The sequence below is a fragment of the Squalius cephalus genome, assembly GCF_949319135.1.
Source record: "Squalius cephalus genome assembly, chromosome: 5".
Taxonomy (NCBI): domain Eukaryota; kingdom Metazoa; phylum Chordata; class Actinopteri; order Cypriniformes; family Leuciscidae; genus Squalius; species Squalius cephalus.
Window position 1 is genome coordinate 3,390,388 of NC_137126.1, and position 19,435 is coordinate 3,409,822.

At 37.2% G+C, this 19,435-nt stretch overlaps 2 protein-coding genes across 9 annotated transcripts in view; both read right to left on the bottom strand.

Annotated features, from left to right (window-relative positions):
• fsd1l (fibronectin type III and SPRY domain containing 1-like) overlaps nt 1-10,044 on the bottom strand; it is a 49,139-nt gene extending 39,095 nt beyond the window's left edge. For all 4 annotated transcript variants that reach the window (XM_079872161.1, XM_079872160.1, XM_079872159.1 and 1 more), the window contains exons 1-2: nt 9,928-10,044; nt 954-1,049 (exon numbers count right to left, since the gene is read on the bottom strand). In XM_079872161.1, the coding sequence (XP_079728287.1) occupies nt 954-1,049; nt 9,928-9,942 (111 nt within the window). In that variant the 5' untranslated portion in view covers nt 9,943-10,044. The remainder of the gene's footprint in view (nt 1-953; nt 1,050-9,927) is intronic.
• A 1,350-nt stretch (nt 10,045-11,394) lies between these two features.
• LOC307159019 (NLR family CARD domain-containing protein 3-like) overlaps nt 11,395-19,435 on the bottom strand; it is a 66,023-nt gene continuing 57,982 nt past the window's right edge. For 4 of the 5 annotated variants that reach the window (XM_079872111.1, XM_079872113.1, XM_079872110.1 and 1 more), the window contains 3 exons: nt 18,386-18,559; nt 15,301-15,474; nt 11,395-12,502 (listed from right to left, as the gene is read on the bottom strand). In XM_079872111.1, coding sequence (XP_079728237.1) covers nt 12,496-12,502; nt 15,301-15,474; nt 18,386-18,559 — 355 coding nt within the window. In that variant the 3' untranslated portion in view covers nt 11,395-12,495. The remainder of the gene's footprint in view (nt 12,503-15,300; nt 15,475-18,385; nt 18,560-19,435) is intronic. The other variant, XM_079872114.1, reaches the window with a different exon arrangement.

Consider the following 19,435-nt stretch of genomic DNA (forward strand, 5'->3'; position numbering starts at 1 on the left):
AGTTACATTTATGAGATAAATTCATAATTATGACAAAAAGTATATTATGAGTCACAATTATTACAGGAAAAGTAAAACAAATATGACAAAGTCAAAATAATGAGACTTTTTAGGCCATAATTTAGGCTCAGTATCTCATAATTCCAACTTTTTATGTCAGAATTATGATTTACCAAAGTATTATGTTTTATTGTGTGGTGGAAATTGGCTTCCATAACTATGTGACCCTAAGCAGAGCTGAGTTTTTTTAACATTATAAAAATCATGTGTGAAAATAAATGTCTGAGATCTTATGTTGCATATATATGACAATTCATTTTGTGTGTTTAGACACAAATGTGACCCTGGACCACAAAACCAGTCTTATGGGTAATTTTTTTTAAATTGAGATTTATACATCATCTGAAAGCTGAATACATAATCTTTCCATTGATGTATGGTTTGTTAGGATAGGACAATACATGGCCGAGATACAACTATTTGAAAATCTGGAATCTGAGGGTGCAGAAAAAACTAAATATTAAAAAAATCGCCTTTAAAGTTGTCCATTTCTATTGGCGATAGTGCTGCATCCACTTACAAAAATATTTTTTTTATATATTTAAGGTGGGAAATTTACAAAATATCTTCATGGAACATGATCTTTACTTAATATCCTAATGATTTTTGGCATAAAAGAAAAATCGATAATTTGACTTAAGACTGGTTTTGTGATCCAGGGTCACAAATAGCCTCTGTGTACACACAGATTCTTCCCTCCAGAATGTTCATATTTTTACTTCTTATTTTGTAATAACATTCATACCCGTTATTAGGCAAACATAACTAGGAATATCTCCGAGCACCCACCAGTACATGTGGTGTAAATGGGATTTACAGTAATGATGTTTACAGTGCAGAGTTGCTAAGTTTGACTTTGTTCAGTAAATTCTTTATGCTCTTCGAAGACTCACCTGAACTCGACCCAAAGTGTGATTCAGGACTTCAATGAAATGATTGAGCTCCTCATTTTTGTTTGCTAATGTGGTAATAATCCTCTGTAAGGCATCCTGCAAAAAAAGAAGAAAAAAAATATATAGCATTGATATGTTTGTTTTATTACATTTATTTGTGCTATTGCTTGCGATTTGTTTATTTTCTCTTATTTTAATGCTGACGGTTTACTTGCTCTCAATATTTCCTTGAGAACTTTTTACTTTCATTATTCATGTGATACTAAAATTGGCACTGGGAATTGAGAGATTTCACTGTATCTAAAATCATAATATCTATCGTTATAAATATCATTATTGTGAAGTAAAAGGATTTTGGTCATATCGGCCACCCCATGACTACATCGACAGCCATATCTGTACATGCACTAATGTATCTGGCAAGGTGTCAATATTTCCATCTTTGTTTTTGGCATTTTGGAATAATTTTTATATGATATTTTTTTATATATATAATTTTTATACAGAAGACCAGAAGGCTTCAGCAGGATTATTTATTAAAAATGTGATATTTAACATGGCATTCATCAAGTCTAAAGCCCAAAGTATCCTTCACTTGTTCACATTTATTTGATGACACATCAATCTTAGGTTAATCGCATCACATATCATCACTCATCACATTTTCCTTCCATATTATGTGGTCCTTTAGTCAGTAAATCTATTTTAAAATCAAAGCACCATTTATATGCGGCTTTGGTTCCTATATGAAGCACAAAACATCTGACCTCATTTAATATACAGCCATATCTGTCCTCTGAGGCTTGTTAGGTGCCCTATATAGCAACTCATGCGGAAACCACTCTGGTGCTCTGCTTGAGGAATAAAATTGGTCTTCATTTGTTTTGCAATCCAGAAAAATCATATTTTTAAAAACTAATACCACCAAACAGAGTTCAAAAAGCCGTGAGGGTTATCATGGCATATTTGCAAGCAACTAACTTTTTGCCACACCTGGCAATGGCCGGTGACTTCAGAAGATGTACCGGCCATAAATACTTTTTACCGGCCATGAAACTGTTTTTGCAAATACAGGCAGTAATAACAACTAAATTTTAGATGCCAGTGAAAATTCACAATTTTCAGGTAGATAAATTTAATAAAGTAACCAAATGTAAAATAACACAACATAGTCTTCACTGTGTAAATTAAACAGATTAATCCTTATTAAAGTTACAAAACTTATTCAGTCAAGAGCATTGAGTGATTTTTCTTTGTCTTTTGTTGTTTGATTAATATTAAGGACATTAATAACATTAATATTAGACTGCTGTTACTTTAAGAGTGAATGCACGGATCCAATATAATGATACACATGCGTTTTCTTTCTCAGCTGTTTACATAACTGACTGTTTACAAGGTTACTCACCAATATGGGCATTTTCAAGCGCAAGAAGACGTGAAAGAGTTTGAACATTGTTCATGTTTGTTTACGTTCATGTTCTCACAACATTGCATTGCTAGAATTACTAAAAATATGACAGGCCAGCTGGCGATTGACAAGGCCAACACCGATTTTTACACATATTTGTCGCTTGGCGAGGGTTATATTTAGGCCCTGCTTGCAAGCATGTATATTACATGTATAAGTCATTCAAAACCATTCCATTTTATAGGTACCACTGGTTTAGGAAGATCAATTAACATAAAATGTGTAGTTACTGGTTAAACACCAATAATCAGAACCATTTAAGATTTATGAGCAAGCTAAACACATGGTTTAGACTCCATGCTTCTGGTAAAACTGTGTGGTTTTACGAGAAGTTGAATCAAAGCAGCAAATATATTGCGTTCTACTATATTTAACAGCAGGCTTTCACCAATATCTGCAGAAGAAAATCATTGACACGGCCAGAGCACAAACATGTATGTGACTCACTTAAGGAGAAACGCAGTGATGGCAACTCTGCAGCTTTCCATGACATGGCCACATGCAAAGCTAATCAAATTTCAGTGGAAGGACAATTCTCCGGTCAAAGGAGAAAAAGAAAACGAAAGGAGAAGTTTGTGATCCAGTCACTTTGTGGATCAGCAAGCAAGGTTAGTGGTTGTGATTCAGATCTTATAGGGAATTTTAGTTATTTCCTTGCCCTGCTGTTTGCGATTTACTGTTTAAGATTGTTTGCAAGTTTGTGTTTTGTGTCTGTTTCTTCCATAAATGCAAATACATTTCAAATAAAAATAAATTTAAATTAGCCCACTACATTATTGTCATTTCAATCATGACAGCTCTCTGAATAGCTTTAGCATGTTAATGTATATTTTAATGTACAATGTTAATATTTGGTCTTGGCAGACTAGATCTGCTATGAGTGCTGCTGCTGAAGAGCAAGTATGGAGATCTTGCTACTGCCAATACATAGATACGCAGACAAATTGCTGTGTGCATAAGATACGCTGCTGCCGCATTAATAGCATTAAAGGAGAACTTGGTAACTTTTTTAACTTAATAAAACTGTCTAGAAATCATTTGGATGGTTAAACAACCTATTCTGGTGATATTGATGACTTTCCCTGCTCCCCCCAGCGTTCCCAGGTGGAAAACCAACCTTGCAACTTGGGGACTACCGTCCCGGTAAGACAGAAATTGGAAGTCTCGTGAGAAGCGAGAACGAGAACGAGCGCAAGCGCGAAACACGAATTGCTTTACGGCAATTCGACATAAACACACACGCATGTATGATGTATTACCAGATTACCCACCTCGGTAGACATAGCTCCACACGATACAGTTGGCTTGCTCCGATCATAACAAACGCACATGAGCAGCGGTAGAGAGGGGGAGGAGGCTGCCGCAAGTGAGTTTTTTACGTCCGTGTTGTGAAATATACGCCCCCCCACAGCTGTAGGGGGAGCTCGTGGGGAAAACATGCGACAACAAAAGGGAAAATCAGCGAAGAAGTGACTAGAGTTCGCTAGAGTTGCCGAGTTCTCCTTTAATTAATCCTATAGTAGATCTAGACAGGTGGAGCTGGGGGAGGTGGAGGGTCCCAGAAGAACTCCGATTCCACGATATAACTAGCTTACAGCGAACAATGAGCTAGACTGAACTGAACTATTTAAATGTTGAGCAAGTAAGCTCACTGGCTGCAGAATCAGCAGAGGCCAATCAGCTAAGCCACATAATGATAACATCCTAGAACCTCCCCTGCTAATCAGAGCTAAAAATAGTTACTCAACATCATTTCTGGATTTAACATAGCTAGAAAACAATTTGAAGTATTTGAAGTACAAAAAAAAAAACATTTGAGCATTTGATTGATTGAGATATATATATATATATATATATATATATCTCCTAGGTATAATACAGAGACTTGAACATGTAAGCTCACATCTAGTCATTTTTAAAGCTTTATCTATTGATTCCAAATCTTATTTATATTACATATTATCTGTATATTAGGGCTGTCACGATTATTTTTATGTGCATAAAACCCACATTTGGTACAAACTAAACTAAACTAAAACATGCCTAGCTATCCACCTAAACCCGGCACCATGGTATGGGCCTGGGACATTAAACTTTGTTGTTTTTGTTACGATTATATGCAGAGTCAGACGTTGGCAGGAAGGCCAACATTTTTTGTTGTTTTAACATTAAACTTCACGTTTAACATTTAACATCTAGGGCCCTATCTTGCACCCAGCGCAAATTGACTTTGAACACCAACGCATGTATCATTCCTATTTTGCACCCAACGCACAGCAGACTTTTCCCTTCACAGACGCACGTCGGTAAATTAGGGAATGAACTTGCACTCCCGGGGGCGGTTCAGAGAAAAGAGGAGGCGTGTTCCGGCGCAAATGTTCCCTGGTGCTATTTTGCAGTTTCAGAAAACAATTCCACCACAGACCAGGAGAAACCTCGTCTAAAGTCAGTGGCGCGTTTTCAGTGGCGCGTTCAGATGCTATTTTAAGGGCGCATGCTTGGCCATAATGTAGCGTGTGCACAACGCACATACACTTTGCTTCTCTCATCTACACAGACACAGACGTTTTCATTTTTGCAAATCATAGGCTACATTATTACAAGGAAAAATATTAACACACGAGGGAAATCATTGTTGTGTCCATGAAGATGTGAAAAAATAGGCATAAATCTAGCTTACACATTTACCCAAATTAATATACGCCTGTTTAACTGAAGCTAATTTGGGTGTGTTTCTCCATCCCCATTCAATGTCACTTCTCTGTGTTTTACGGCCCTGACGAGAACGTCGGTCTCCTCGGCTGTGAACCGCTCCTGGTGTGCGTCTGGCAAATCCGCCGTTATAATAGCAATCCGCCATGGAACAAGCGCGCCTGCTCTTAAAGGGAATGTGAGATGTCGCTCTGACTGGTTTATTTCACGTTACGCCCAAACCACACCTAAGAGTAATGAAGCTACTTCAGACCCATTTTACATTTGCGTTGGGCGCAAGAGTAATTTATTCCGCCGGTAATAGCAACAGCGCCCGAGATCCGCCCACAAAGTTACTTGTGTTTCGCGTTTGATACTTTCAGATCGTTAAAATAGGGCCCCTAGTTTAACAAGTGACATAAAATGACCCTTTCGTCACTTAAAGGAGGTAGGCTATTTCCTTATTAATGCAATAATGTTAAAGTTGATGCTGTGTAAACCTCATGGAGGATGAGCTTCTGTTTCATGTCCCTGTTTGTTGTATATTTTCTGTCAAGCAACAGCAAAATCATATAGACACAATTAGGCCTGTCGCGATAGTCGATAAGTCAATTAATCGCACGATAAAAAAAAAAGAGCTCGATAATTTTTCCGGCCGCGATAATTCCATTTGCATGCTTGTTTGTTTTCCTCGTCTCTCTCTCTCTACCAAAGAGACTGGATGACCACTCTCGGTTCTTTAGCGTATAGGAGGAGTGAACTCTCTTCGTCTCTTGTCAGTTGCATGGTCTTTGTGTGGGGAGGCGGCAGGCGCTTGTCAGTCACGTATGGGAAAGCGCCGGCGGGACTGTTTGCGGCTACTGCCGGGAGAGAGAGAAGACGCTAGTTGTGAGTTGCGACAGCGAGCCCGATCACATGAAAATGCGTATCTATACCACGAATGTTATTTCTCGTGCCATTTATACGCCAAAAATAGTTTTTGCGTGCATATGATACGCTCTTTATGGCGTGTAATACGCATGCACTCCTCACCCCTAATCCTAACCAAGTATTTTCAGTGCGTAGCATACACGCAATAAAGTGCGTCTCCGTCTTCCCGACAGTACACAATCACTTGACAAAGTAACAGGAGGACAGTGCAGAATGGTGTGATATGGCTTGTTGAGGCTTTTTTTATTTGTTTACAAAGGTCCTAACCGGCAGTTTTGCCTGTTATGGAATGTATCACTATTTATGCCTAATGTCTAAAGCCTAATGTTTAATATTTTTTGAAGTGCAATTTTGTTTACATCCATTTTATTTATTAACAGACATTTATTTTGTTAACAGACACTAAGAGTCCATTGCTTTTATTGTTTTTGGTTGTTTTGTTCATTTTTTTGGATATTTAAAATGTTTTCCGTTTTCAGTGTTTAATATTCTTTAGAAATAAAAGTTTATAGATCGTTGAAAAGGTGTACCTGCATTATTATGCCATTATAATTATATTAAATGAAAATGGTCTCAGAACGACAATATTATCGTTTATCGCGATAATTTCTTGGACAATTTATCGTCCAGCAAAATTTGTTATCGTGACAGGCCTAGACACAATGCGGGTGAGTAAACGATGACAGATATAAAACATGAAACACAAAAAGATAAGCATGCACTGATGCTAATTAATTCCTCTCATCACAGAGATGATCACCGCAAGCAGACACAAACACAAAGTCCACAATAGGGTGACGACAGAATGACGTAGAGCAAACTATTCTGGTCAGTGTCAGACGGTCCCTTAAATCCTTCAAATCCAGGAGACAATGCTAGTTAAGGATAAAGACTTCTGGGCCTAATCCAGAGACATACTGACTCTATATGCTAGAGTCAAATATACAGAATCTTTACATTAACTGGGTTTTTCCCAGCTTGCATTTCCACTATAGCAATCAATTGTGTCGTTTTCATTACCACAGCTAGATCTGCACATAACTGAACATATTCTAAATGCTTATCAGGGTTTAATTAATACATCAACAAATCATTTTTAGGGGGAAATCACTCACACACACACAAAATAAATAAATCACAAAATCGTGAAAGATAAATTTTTCTTCCATATTGTAACGGATCATCGTAAAAGAACAAATGTAGGATGGGACATGTTTATGCATTGACTGTTGATTGGATGTTGAGATGTGAAAGTGGCAAATGAACACATTGCATGAGGAGGATTAAGCAGGTGAAATGAAGTTCTTGTTTTCACCAGAAGAAAAAAAAAAAATTAAAAAAGGAATCATGCACAAATTAACTGTTCAATATAAGGTATATAACACGCATTTAGAAAATAGAGTGAATTTCATGCTGACTTCATATCTCATTGCAGTTTAAAAACCATATATATTTTTTAAATCCCACATCATTCACAGCACAATAAATAATCATACATCTAATAATTCTGAAGATAATCTATTTGTTTACCAAGGAGACAACACTGTCAATGAGGAACATGCTTGAGATGAAATATGAGACAACGAGACATGTGATGTGTGAAGAAAAACAAAGAAATATCTAAATCAATATCACATGAGGAGGCCGTTTAAAAGAAACAGCGGAACTGACATTTGTCTCGATCTGTAGAGGACGTTTGCCATTCAGCTGATCGAAATATCCAGACACTTTCTGTCTGTTACATTCGGCTTACAGTGTCTTTCCTCAACTCTGAGCTTGGTCAACACAGAACTATTGACAGTCAACGGGAAACATGAGAGGGACGAGCTGACCTACTTCAGACATACAGTAGAAGTCAGACTACTATCTGTCATTTGCTCTTTGACCACCACAGATCCACACCCTAACCTGCAGAATTAGAAAGATACATAAACAATGTTGTCCACCTTTGTCACAGATTTGCATGCACACACGCGTATCACTGAGGGGTTTATGGAGGCCAGTAAACCTGATCTAACTTTCCAGGGCTGAAATCTGATCCCCTCGTGTTTCTTCTGACTGCTAGACTCCAGGTTAGATTAATTTTAAGTCGCAGCCAAGTGAATGTCACAGCCCGCCTGTTGAAAAGTCCAACCGTTACATCATTCAAACCCTGTGGAATCGGACTCCTTCACAAAACCCACAACGGCATGACCCACTTCGTGACAATACAGTCGGACTGTGTGCCGGTATATTCCCTGCCTCCCAGCCCTGATTCAGGAAACTTGCACAAATGTGTATTTATAATGTTATCTATCATATTCAAATGATCTTCTCCAACTCAATTCAGTAATCAAAACATGACAAATACAAAAGCTGCATAATAGTTAACTGCATTATAATTAGTCATTCTTAAAAAATGCTAAAATTATTTCCAACCCGCATGCACTCAAGACCAGTGTTGGAGGTAATGCATTACAATTAACGTGAGTTATGTAATCAGATTACTTTTCTCAAGCCACTTAAGTAATGCATTACTTTTAAATTTACAACAAAATATCAGTTACTTTTCAAATAAGTAACGCAAGTTACTTTGTTTTCCCATGTATTGACTGACAGCTCTCCTGTCCTCATGTTCAGAGGAATCGTGAGTACGTTCAGAGGCTTTGTGTGTGAACATGATTATTGTAGCTCTAGACTAAATGTGAGTACGCATTTACTCATCTCACATGCACAAAAACAGATTCAGTTTCCTCAAAATGAATATAAAACAGTGAAATGCAAAGTCACAATATTATGCAAAACTGCAGAATTAGCCAAGTATGTTAACACAAATATACCTTATGTATTTAATCTCACATTATTAACCAATGTCTTTGGTGCTGCTGACCTTCAAATACCAATTTCAATCATACAAATAAACAAAAATGACTTTTGTTACACTTACAAACCCAGCCCAGGTAAGAAAAAAAAAAGTAATGCAAAAGTTACGTAATGCATTACTTTCCATAAAAATAACGCAATTAGTTACTTTTTAGGGAGTAACGCAACAATGTAACACACTACTTTTAAAAGTAACAGTAACGCAACAATGCAACGCACTACTTTTAAAAGTAACATTCCCCAACACTGCTCAAAACAAAGATAAGGTAGCAATTCTCAGCAGCCAATATCGCACAGGGATGTTATCATTCATATAAAGTGTGGAAGAACAACACAGTGAGCAGAATCTGATCTGTAAATGTTAGTGTGCGCAGACTCTTCATTCCTGATGTCACTTCCCCTCTCTTTATCTACTTCGACTAAGTAAACTTGGGAGCGCAGGTGCATTGCAATTACAAACCTATGAGATACAATATTTACTAATCTTATGCAACCTGTTGCTCCAGTAATGCTGGTTAAATAAATATCATTTTAAATCTACTCCCTCATTATATAATTTATATCGTTTATATAACACATTACAGCATTTATATATAGCACAGAATATATTGGCATTATGCAACAAGGGATCAGTCAAATAGAAGGTAACACAAGACATTAAGGTAACATTTCTACAACAAAACACATGGGAGCCAGTTTCGCCCTTATTCTAACATCAATCTTCCAGTTTTCTTTACAGCTACAAGTCAAACACTGTTTCTAAAACGCCATCTAACTTCAATGTCATAAAGGCCACAACCCCAGATAACATTTACAGTGAATAGACACACGGTATTCGTTTTACAATTCATTGTTGTTGAATGAAAAGTGTCTATTTTACAGAGTCGTACGATTATTAACGGTGCTGCGCATATGAGCGATGATAGTGCAATAAACACATTAGTATTCGATCACAGATGGACCGCGGAGATATTTCAGTTAGCTACTGGTTTCCTAACACTTTAAATATGTGCCACTTACTTTCTGAGAGTCCATTACGAGGTCCCCAAAATAACTGAATTCAGTTCATGAACAGTGAGAATGTCGGCAGCAATGAAGGCGCCCGATGATTCCCTTTGGAACAAGGAGGAGTAATACTGCGCATGCGCAGTGTGTGCGGCATGACGTCACCAAAAGTGTGGGCTCGGAGGGATTGCACGGTTGAGTGACGGTCGGGTTACAGACCAGGGCACAGATCTAACTTGGCTTTACAGTTAAAAGATAATGTCAGTAGATTAAGTAGATTTGTTGCTATATTGATTGAACTGTGATTAGGGAGAAGCTCCTCATGGAGGAGGTCCATCTATGATTGAACAGGGAAGTTTGTAGTACCCATCTGAATGAAGAGATGCAGACTTGATCGCTTGGCACAGGTCATTTGACATTGGATAGTATAACACCAAGCTGGAAAGAATGAGTTAGATGTATGCATGACTTCCAAAAAAAAGCTTTTTAAACTTAAAGGTAGGGTAGGCAATTTTGTAGAGGCTAGCAATAGCAAGCTAGCTTTGAAAACACAAGATCCCACCCTTCATTCAGAGTGTCTACAAAGCTCACTACTGGCCAGCATCACACGCATCACACACACAATCCAGAAGCGCTGCACTGTTACACTACGTGAACTCACTCAGAGAAACACAGAAGAAAATGAAAAGTTGAATAAAGTTGTTATTTTGGGGGGGGGGGGGGGGGGTTTGAGCACAAAAACAGGGTTCCCACACACCTCGGTTAACTTCAAATTCAAGGACCTTTCAAGGACTTTCCAGGTCCAATACCCTCAAATTCAAAGACTTAATGTGGGAACACATTTGTTATGTTCAACAACAAACGTTGAGGTACCATCGTAGTTTCCTAGTAGTAGTAGTAGTAGTATATTCATGGTGTATCATATGAACAGTAGACCTGCATCAGCTGGACCGGTCTTCCCCCAGCTCATCTACTCTAGAGAACTCATTTTCCAACCAACCCTGTATGAGTTCATGAAGCTTAGAAGAGTTAAAGGAACAGTTCAGCCAAAAATGTACTTCTCAAGCCATCCTAGATGTATTTGTCTGTCTTCTTTCAGCCAATCAGAGTTCCTATAAAAATATCCTGACCCTTCCCAGCTTTGTAATGGCATTGAATAGCTGAAAAAACAGCTGGGCGCCCCAGAAACAGTAGTTCTGGTTTAGACTCGAGCATGACTACAGTAGACATTCAGGAAAAGGAGGGAAAATGATTGTCAGGGTACGCCACAAATTGTCAGAATCTTTCAGCCTTGTGTGGCCAATCAGCTCTGTGATCACGCAGACTGACCCCGTCACCTCCATAGACATAAATAATATAAGTATTTATTATGTCTATGGTCACGTCAGTCAAGCCCGAAGCAAGACACACGCAAGTGACGCAACCCATAGCAACGCGTTATGGCAACGACACCTCAGACTGACAGATTCGTAAAAATAGGCTACTTTAGTTTTGAAGTTTTTATTGGGAAGGGATAAAATTCACGTCTGATCACATTTGTCACTTTTACAGCTTTACCGGTTTACATAAATATTAAAACAGGACTAGCAAAACTCTCCAGGCAGTGACAGTGACAAAAAATTAAAAAACACCTCAACGTATCCCTTTACAGTTTTTTTACTCAAAAAACAAAAAAAATAAATCACAAAAAACAAAGACAAAACTCTAAATCAAAAAAGTATTTGGTTCAACAGGAGTTATGTACTCAATCAATTTAGACCAGAAATTGATAAACAAATTCTTTTGAAAATTCACATAAAATGTAATTCTCTCCATATTGAAAATACATTTTAAAACATCAATCCAATCCTGTATTTGTGTGGGATTAGGTTAGGCTACTTTAGTTTTGTTCACATTGTCATGTTAATTATAATAGAATGCATTTTGTTTTATTGGCCCCAATATTATCATTGATATTTGTTTGAGAGGGGCACTTTTGATTAATTCTGAAAAAGGGCTCGAGCACCCAAGATCTTTTTGTAGGAGACTTTGAGCTTTGTAAGTTTGTAGATCCTATACATGCAAAAACAGCAACATACCACACTAAAGAAAAAGGAAAACATGAAAACGCATTATATGACCTCTTTAATACATTAATATAAATGTAATGCGACTATTATTAAAAACAAGATGTATAAACTCAAGCTTCCATTGTTTTCTAAAAGTGAGCTTGAACTGTTTCTTCTTCTCATAATTATGAAAAAATAATTTTAATTAGTCTTTGTCTCCCTCTGCTGGTACAACACAAAGATATTCAGGCTCTTTATTTACTCTGTAACAAAACTCAGAGCCTTTTGAGTTACTGTGCGTTTATACAAATAAAATGGTCTATGAATGAGAAACTGTAATTTGCTGCAGTGAAATAAAAGGTGTTTCACTGCCGCCTCATCAGGTCTGTCAGAGGATTGTTGAAATCTAAATGAAGTCTTAATTTATAACAGTGAAGTCACTGTATCTTCAGTCTCTGTTGATTCTGTTGACTGTGAGTCTCTGTAGTGGATCCTTATTCACCATCAGATGATCATCAGAAGATCAGACTGTCATCTAATACCTAAAATAAAACACAAACAGTCACATATGCAGTATGAGATATTACGTCTGTCACATCTTTTCATTAGAAAACTAATTAGATAATCTATATTAATTAATTCTCAAGCATGATCATATAGCTTCTATCTGATGCTCAAAGTCACTTTACAAAATCAAAAGCACATGAAAGGTCACTTTCACACAACGGACAGCTGATACAGAACCAGCAGAAATGATCATTACACTCCACTACACATTTAATATCAGTTAATAACAACCCAAATCTCAGATTATCACACACATAAGGCGTCTTTACATAGAAAAAGCGGCACAGAAACCAAATCTGAAGCGGCATAAATTCACAAAATGTGCATTTACACAGAATGTTTATTGCTTCTCTGACGCGGAGAACATAAATGCATTTACACAGGAATTAAAATCGCGGGAAATAATACTTTGAACATTACTATTTTAAAACTACAGTTTTAACAGAGTGTTATAAAATGAATTTAAAAGTAATTAAATAGACAAAGAGATAAAACTCAAGATAAATAAAAATACAGAATTTTAGATTTCCTCTGCGTGATATAGCGATCTCACGCTCTGATGTTTGTCATAATTCTGTGGTACTGATAGCTATTTTCTATTTCTTAATAAAATTGTTCCAGATGGAATAAATGCTACAAAGAAATTATGAATTATTACACCGGGTCGATCACCGCAGGATTTTTTTCTCTTTTTTTTCAAAGAGCCAGAAAGAACAATTCTGCTATCGTTAGCGTTTCAGGCAGGTCGTGTGTGGGTGAAATATCGTCCTCAAGAAGATGATTTTTGGAATATAATATAACACAGTGACGCCGAATAAGCATTTACCGTATCTGAGAGAAATGTAGCGGCGCGTTGATCTGCCAGTCTCTTCAAAGGAAGATTACAAACGGCGAAAGACAATTGATTACACACGTGACGACTCTGTTATTTTTGGTGGTTTGCTTCACGATGTGAGTACAGGACACTTTCACTTTATTGTCCCTTGTTGGCTGACATTTTTTAATTTGGCTAAAACAATATGGAGCTAGGCCTATATGTTTAGTCTTCCGCTTCTTGATTCTCGCGCCGCGCATTTGGTTGTCATGACAATAACGTAGTTTAGAGCGGCACAAGGTCACGTTCATTTACACTGAACCAAACCAGGGCCGGCCCAGACCAATTTGCTGCCCTAGGCAAGATTTTACCTGGTGCCCCATGCATCACAGCCTATTTCACCCCGTCACTGTGTTCATGATTATTTATCTTAAATATATATATATATATACTATATATACACACATTACAGCCTAAACACAAATAGCAAGAGCATTACATCTAGCACTCAAGTCAAGTCCCCATTATCTTTATAGCACTTTTTTACAATACAGATTTAATGTGAATTTTACATAAAACTTTGCTATTTTTAATAAACCTGTATATAAATATCATTACTAATTTTGGAAAAATATTTTTTTTTAAATGCCATATATCCCCCCCAAAACTGCACGACTGTAGAGTAACACATTAATTTAAAAAAGTGATAACAAAACTGACATGATTGTTACAAAATCACACAGTCTGGGGCCATTAAAAATTACTGCCATTAAAGGTATAGCGGAGGATCTTTCCGAATTTTAGATAAGTCCCGCCCTCTCCACTTTTTGAAAAGTTTGATTGATTCAACACAATGATTGACAATTAGGTGGACCAATAGTATAGGGTATCCACTCGGAAGTAAAAAAATCCTCCGCTATACCTTTAAATTATAGTATCTTACTACTATGCAATAAGATAAACTGTTCATTCACTACATCACTTTACCTCTGTCTTTATCCCCTTTTATCCACTTCTCTTCTTTTTAGCACTGTATCTATCGCAGACTATAATGCTAATTTATAATGTGTCATGTAAATTCGGCCATCCGTCACAATCAGGAACTTTCACCGTGTCTAGACCTGGCGTGAGCTGCAGGCCCGTTTCTACAGGGGAGCCTGAGTGTGTTAAGCGCCCTCAAACAAAAGCAATGCTGTCTACACTGGATGCGGCGAGAGGCGACGCAACACAACAGATTTCCAACAACTGATCGCGCGCGCTCTGTTTCTGACGCACTTCAAGCACTCGCTGGGCGGGGGAAGATTGATGTGCCGGACCGGAGTCGGGGGACTTAGTTACGTTTTTGTGGAGGTTTTTTCTTTTTTTCTTTATTTGGTAGTATTTCGAATTAATGGTTTTAAAATAGTATTATTAAAAAAATTATAATAATAATTCACTCTTTCACTCATTTTGGCGCCCCTATGGATGAGTGGCGCCCCTAGCATTTGCCTATTCCGCGGGCCAGCCCTGACCAAAACAATATCAGAGTCATCTTTGATACTAGGGGCTGAGGTGGGTCAGACCCGTCATATTTTAAGTTTGCTTTTATGCTTTTATTGTGTCTTTACACAGAACTTTGAGCAGACACAGAGCCGCTTTAGAGCAGCCTTAACTCGGCTGTGTAAAGATGCCTATAGAGACAGTTAAAGGGGAAAAGCTGAAAATAACATTAATATTAGTCGCATAATATCAGTCACAACAGTATGAGCAGAATTAAACTCACATTAAACAGTTTAGAGTTCAGAGACCTGCAGAAACTGAAGCTGAATTTAAGACTCTGATGATCTCAGACAACATATTCACACACACACGTGGTGTTACTGAACCTGGTCCAATTTACTTATATTTCTAGTGAGTAAATCAGCCATTTGAACTTTAAATGAAAATATGATGATGAAAATCGTTAAAAACTATTCTTACCATAGTGTCTCCAGTTTATAATGTGGATCATCCTCCAGATTCTTTAACAGCTTCACTCCTGAGTCTCCTAGTTTATTCTCAGACAGATACAGATATCTCAGGTGTGAGGGGTTTGATCTCAGAGCTGAAGCCAGAGCAGCACAACCTTCATCTGTGACACCACAATCCCTCAACCTGTAGAGAACAATGACACACATTAAGCCTATATCCAGAGATAAACATGACACTTAAAAAATAAATACCATAATGCTGTCAATATGAAATATATACAAATATTCATTAGAAACAAGTTGTTAAATTAAAACAGTTAGGATTAGGAGATTCAATATACAGTTTGTACAGTATAAAAATCATTATTTCTACGGAAAATCCCCATAAAACATGGAAACTCAACGTGTGTGTGAATGTGCTTTAATGCTTAATGTATTTGTAAACATTTTAAGGAACGTGCGTGTGTGTGTGTGTGTGCTTAATGTATCTGTAAGCATTTTAAGGAACATTATTGTAAACATTTTAAGGAGCGTGTGTGTGTGTGTGTGTGTGTGTGTGATTAATGTATTTTTAAGCATTTTGAGGAACATTTGTGTGTGTGTGTGTGTGTGTGTTAGCAGGGGAGGATTGGGACGATTGTAAGGTTCCAGCAGAACTCCAAGAAACGACGCAGTGCGGAAACAGAAAATCACCAAGCGACAATAAAACTAGTCCAGTGATGTATATATTTAGGCTTTCTGAAGCCTCTGAGCCAATTTCTGTGAGGAATCGATCAAAATTCATGATTTCGTTCTAGTCATAGGTGTACATTTGTAATGATGTGCGATTCGTGAATGAATCATTTGAGTTGGTTCATTGCAGTGAACAGGAGAAACCCGTTAATAAAACCAGTCTAGATGATTCATTCATGAACAGAACTGATTTGGTTTACCGAGTTCAAATCACTGACTCAATGATCCTGTCAATGTTTTAGTGAACACTGTCTCAGGAAAGACTAAATGGTCTGGTCATGCTGTCTATTAAACACGATTTAGCACGACGGCTTATTTTCAAAGATCTGATCAAAGAATAGACTTGGTCGACTTTACTTCACGGATTCTACCAGCACGGTTCGGCTGAGGATTCATTACCATTATAAGAACCGTTCGGCCCGACGGAGGAAAAGCGACAATTGTGGAGGCGTTCATGTGTGTTCAACTCGTAAATACAATCTTTACAAGATGACATGAACGCACCATATGAGTGTTGAGTGACGTAATATCCTTTTCAAGTGGACGCGTGGAAGAGACGTGAGACTGAATGCACTGAAAAGCCATCGCGCTACTCATATGCTGAGAGAGAGATAAGACAGTAGAGCTTCACAATTCATCTTTAAAATACTGTGATCTCCATTCAAACACCCACACGATCTTTCAACTGTCTATTAAACCTTTGACAAAATCATATCGCAACATTCAAATCTGTGTTGGCGCTGCCGCTGACCCAGAGAGAGTTGTCATGAAACAGCTTCACAAAAGGTCTTCAAAACCTCATAATAGTATCATTATTTCTGTGATACAATAGTTCAAATTATCATAGAAGTACTGGGATAAAAGTTTAAAGTTCAAATATAAACATTGATGTCTACGATAGCGATCAAAATAGAGTAAATCAGCCTTTGATAGAAACTTGGCGCCTAAAATAACGCATTTATCTATTACATTATTCCGCCACTAGGTGGCGACAACTGACTGTTAAAACATGTATTTGTAATTTAATCAAGAGAATGTAGTACTGTATGATGCTTCTGAAATAAAACTCAGAAAGACCTGATGAATTGAATTTGTAAATATGACTCATCTTATACATCATGTACAGTCTGTATAAGAGTATGATTTAACTTTTACCCATAGTCTAGTGTAAAAAAGAAAGAAATACATTACAATATCGAATCGCAATATTGTAGAAACGCAATTCTTAAAAATTGCAGTACATATCGTATCCAGCCCTAGTGTGTGTGTGAGTGAGTGTGTGTGTGTGTGTATGTGTGTGTGTGTGTGTGTGTATGTGTGTGTGTGTGTGTGTGTGTGTGTGTGTGTGTGTGTGTGTGTGCTTAATGTATTTGTAAACATTTTAAGGAACTCTTAATATTAATGTAATTAATGTCCAATAAAGGCTGTATTAAAGCACTTAATGACATTTTCTGATTCTCCGTGACCTAATCTAGAGTGAGAACTATTTATGGTTAATACGTTGTTAACAAAGCATTATCTAACTCTTTACATAAGAGCTAATTAAACAATAATACTTGGTTAATTACAGTGACAGTGAACCAAGAATTTGCTATTTGTATATAGTCTCTTAATATATTAACTACAGATTATATATCATTATAAACTATTCATTAACTATAAACTAATAGTTTGAAAATGATTTATAAGCGCTGTGTTACTGTATACTTGTGATAAAGTGTTGCCATTATTTCAAACCGGTCGCATTAAGTGTAATTGTTCCTTTTGTGTGTGATGGAGTGATTCTTCTTTTTCAAAAATAACAAAATAAACAAAGTAAAGATGAATTTGACTGATAGCATTATTATTATTATTTTCAAGATTTTACATAGATATGGTGATATATTGTTATTGTGTGTTATTTTGGCCATGATAATCATGTAGTGATAAATCTGATATGGTGACAGCCCTGGTTCAGGTGAAACACACACCACTTCCCTCTTTTCAGCTGCACACACACATTTTGAGGCAATGCTCAAGCTTTTACAAGGGTCTGTTTGCACAAGCATTACAAGACAAGTTGATTTACAGCAAACATTTGTAATTTAAAAACCCTCTTCACTGTATCCTGCATCTGTTGTCTGGTTTGTAGTTTGTCCGGTTTATTTAACTGTTAGTTGTAATAATATAGTAAGATGTAAATGTTCCTCTTCAGGGAGACTCCTCACCGCTGCCTTCTACCGCCGGCAGGATCTGATGGCTCAAGCTGGAATCTGTCGCTGAACCACCGGATGGGGCTTACACCAAAGATATATTGTATACACTATCTACTGTACATATTAATCCTTATTTACTCTGAGTCTTTATGGTAGAGATGATCTTACCACAGTGTCTCCAGTTTACAGTGAGGATTCGCCAGTCCAGCAGAGAACAGCTTCACTCCTGAGTCTCCTAGTTTATTCTTAGACAGATCCAGTTCTCTCAGGTGTGAGGGGTTTGATCTCAGAGCTGAAGCCAGAGGAGCACAACCTTCATCTGTGACACCACAATCCTTCAACCTGTAGAGAACAATGACACACATTAAGCCTATATCCAGAGATAAACATGACACTTAAAAAATAAATAACATAATGCTGTCAATATGAAATATATACAAATATTCATTAGAAACAAGTTGTTAAAGTAAAACAGTTAGGATTAGGAGATTCAATATACAGTTTGTACAATATAAAAATCATTATTTCTATGGAAAATCCCCACAAAACATGGAAACCCAACGTGTGTGTGAGTGTGTGTGTGCTTTAATGCTTAATGTATTTGTAAACATTTTAAGGAACGTGTGTGTGTGTGTGATTAATGTATTTGTAAACATTTTAAGGAGCATATGTGTGTGTGTGTGTGTGTGTGTGTGTGTGTGTGTGTGTGATTAATGTATTTGTAAGCATTTTGAGAAACATTTGTGTGTGTGTGTGTGTGTGTGTGTGTGTGTGTGTGTGTGTGTGTGTGTGTGTGTGTTAGCAGGGGAGGATTGGGATGATTCTAAGGGTCCAGCAGAACTTCATAATTTCTTGGATGATTTTGGCATTTACTTTGTAAAATAATCTTTTAGGAAGCACACTATAAAGAACGGGTATTCATTATAGTGTGTGCCAAGTGTGTGTGTTCGTTCGCGGGTTATTCAGAAATGGAAAATCACCAAGCGACAATAAAACTAGTCCAGTGATGTATATATTTAGGCTTTCTGAAGCCTCTGAGCCAATTTCTGTGAGGAATCGATCAAAGTTCATGATTTCGTTCTAGTCATAGGTATACATTTGTAATGATGTGCGATTCGTGAATTTATCATTTGAGTCGGTTCATTGCAGTGAATAGGAGAAACCCATTAATAAACCAGTCTAGATGATTTGGATAACCGAGTTCAAATCACTGATTCA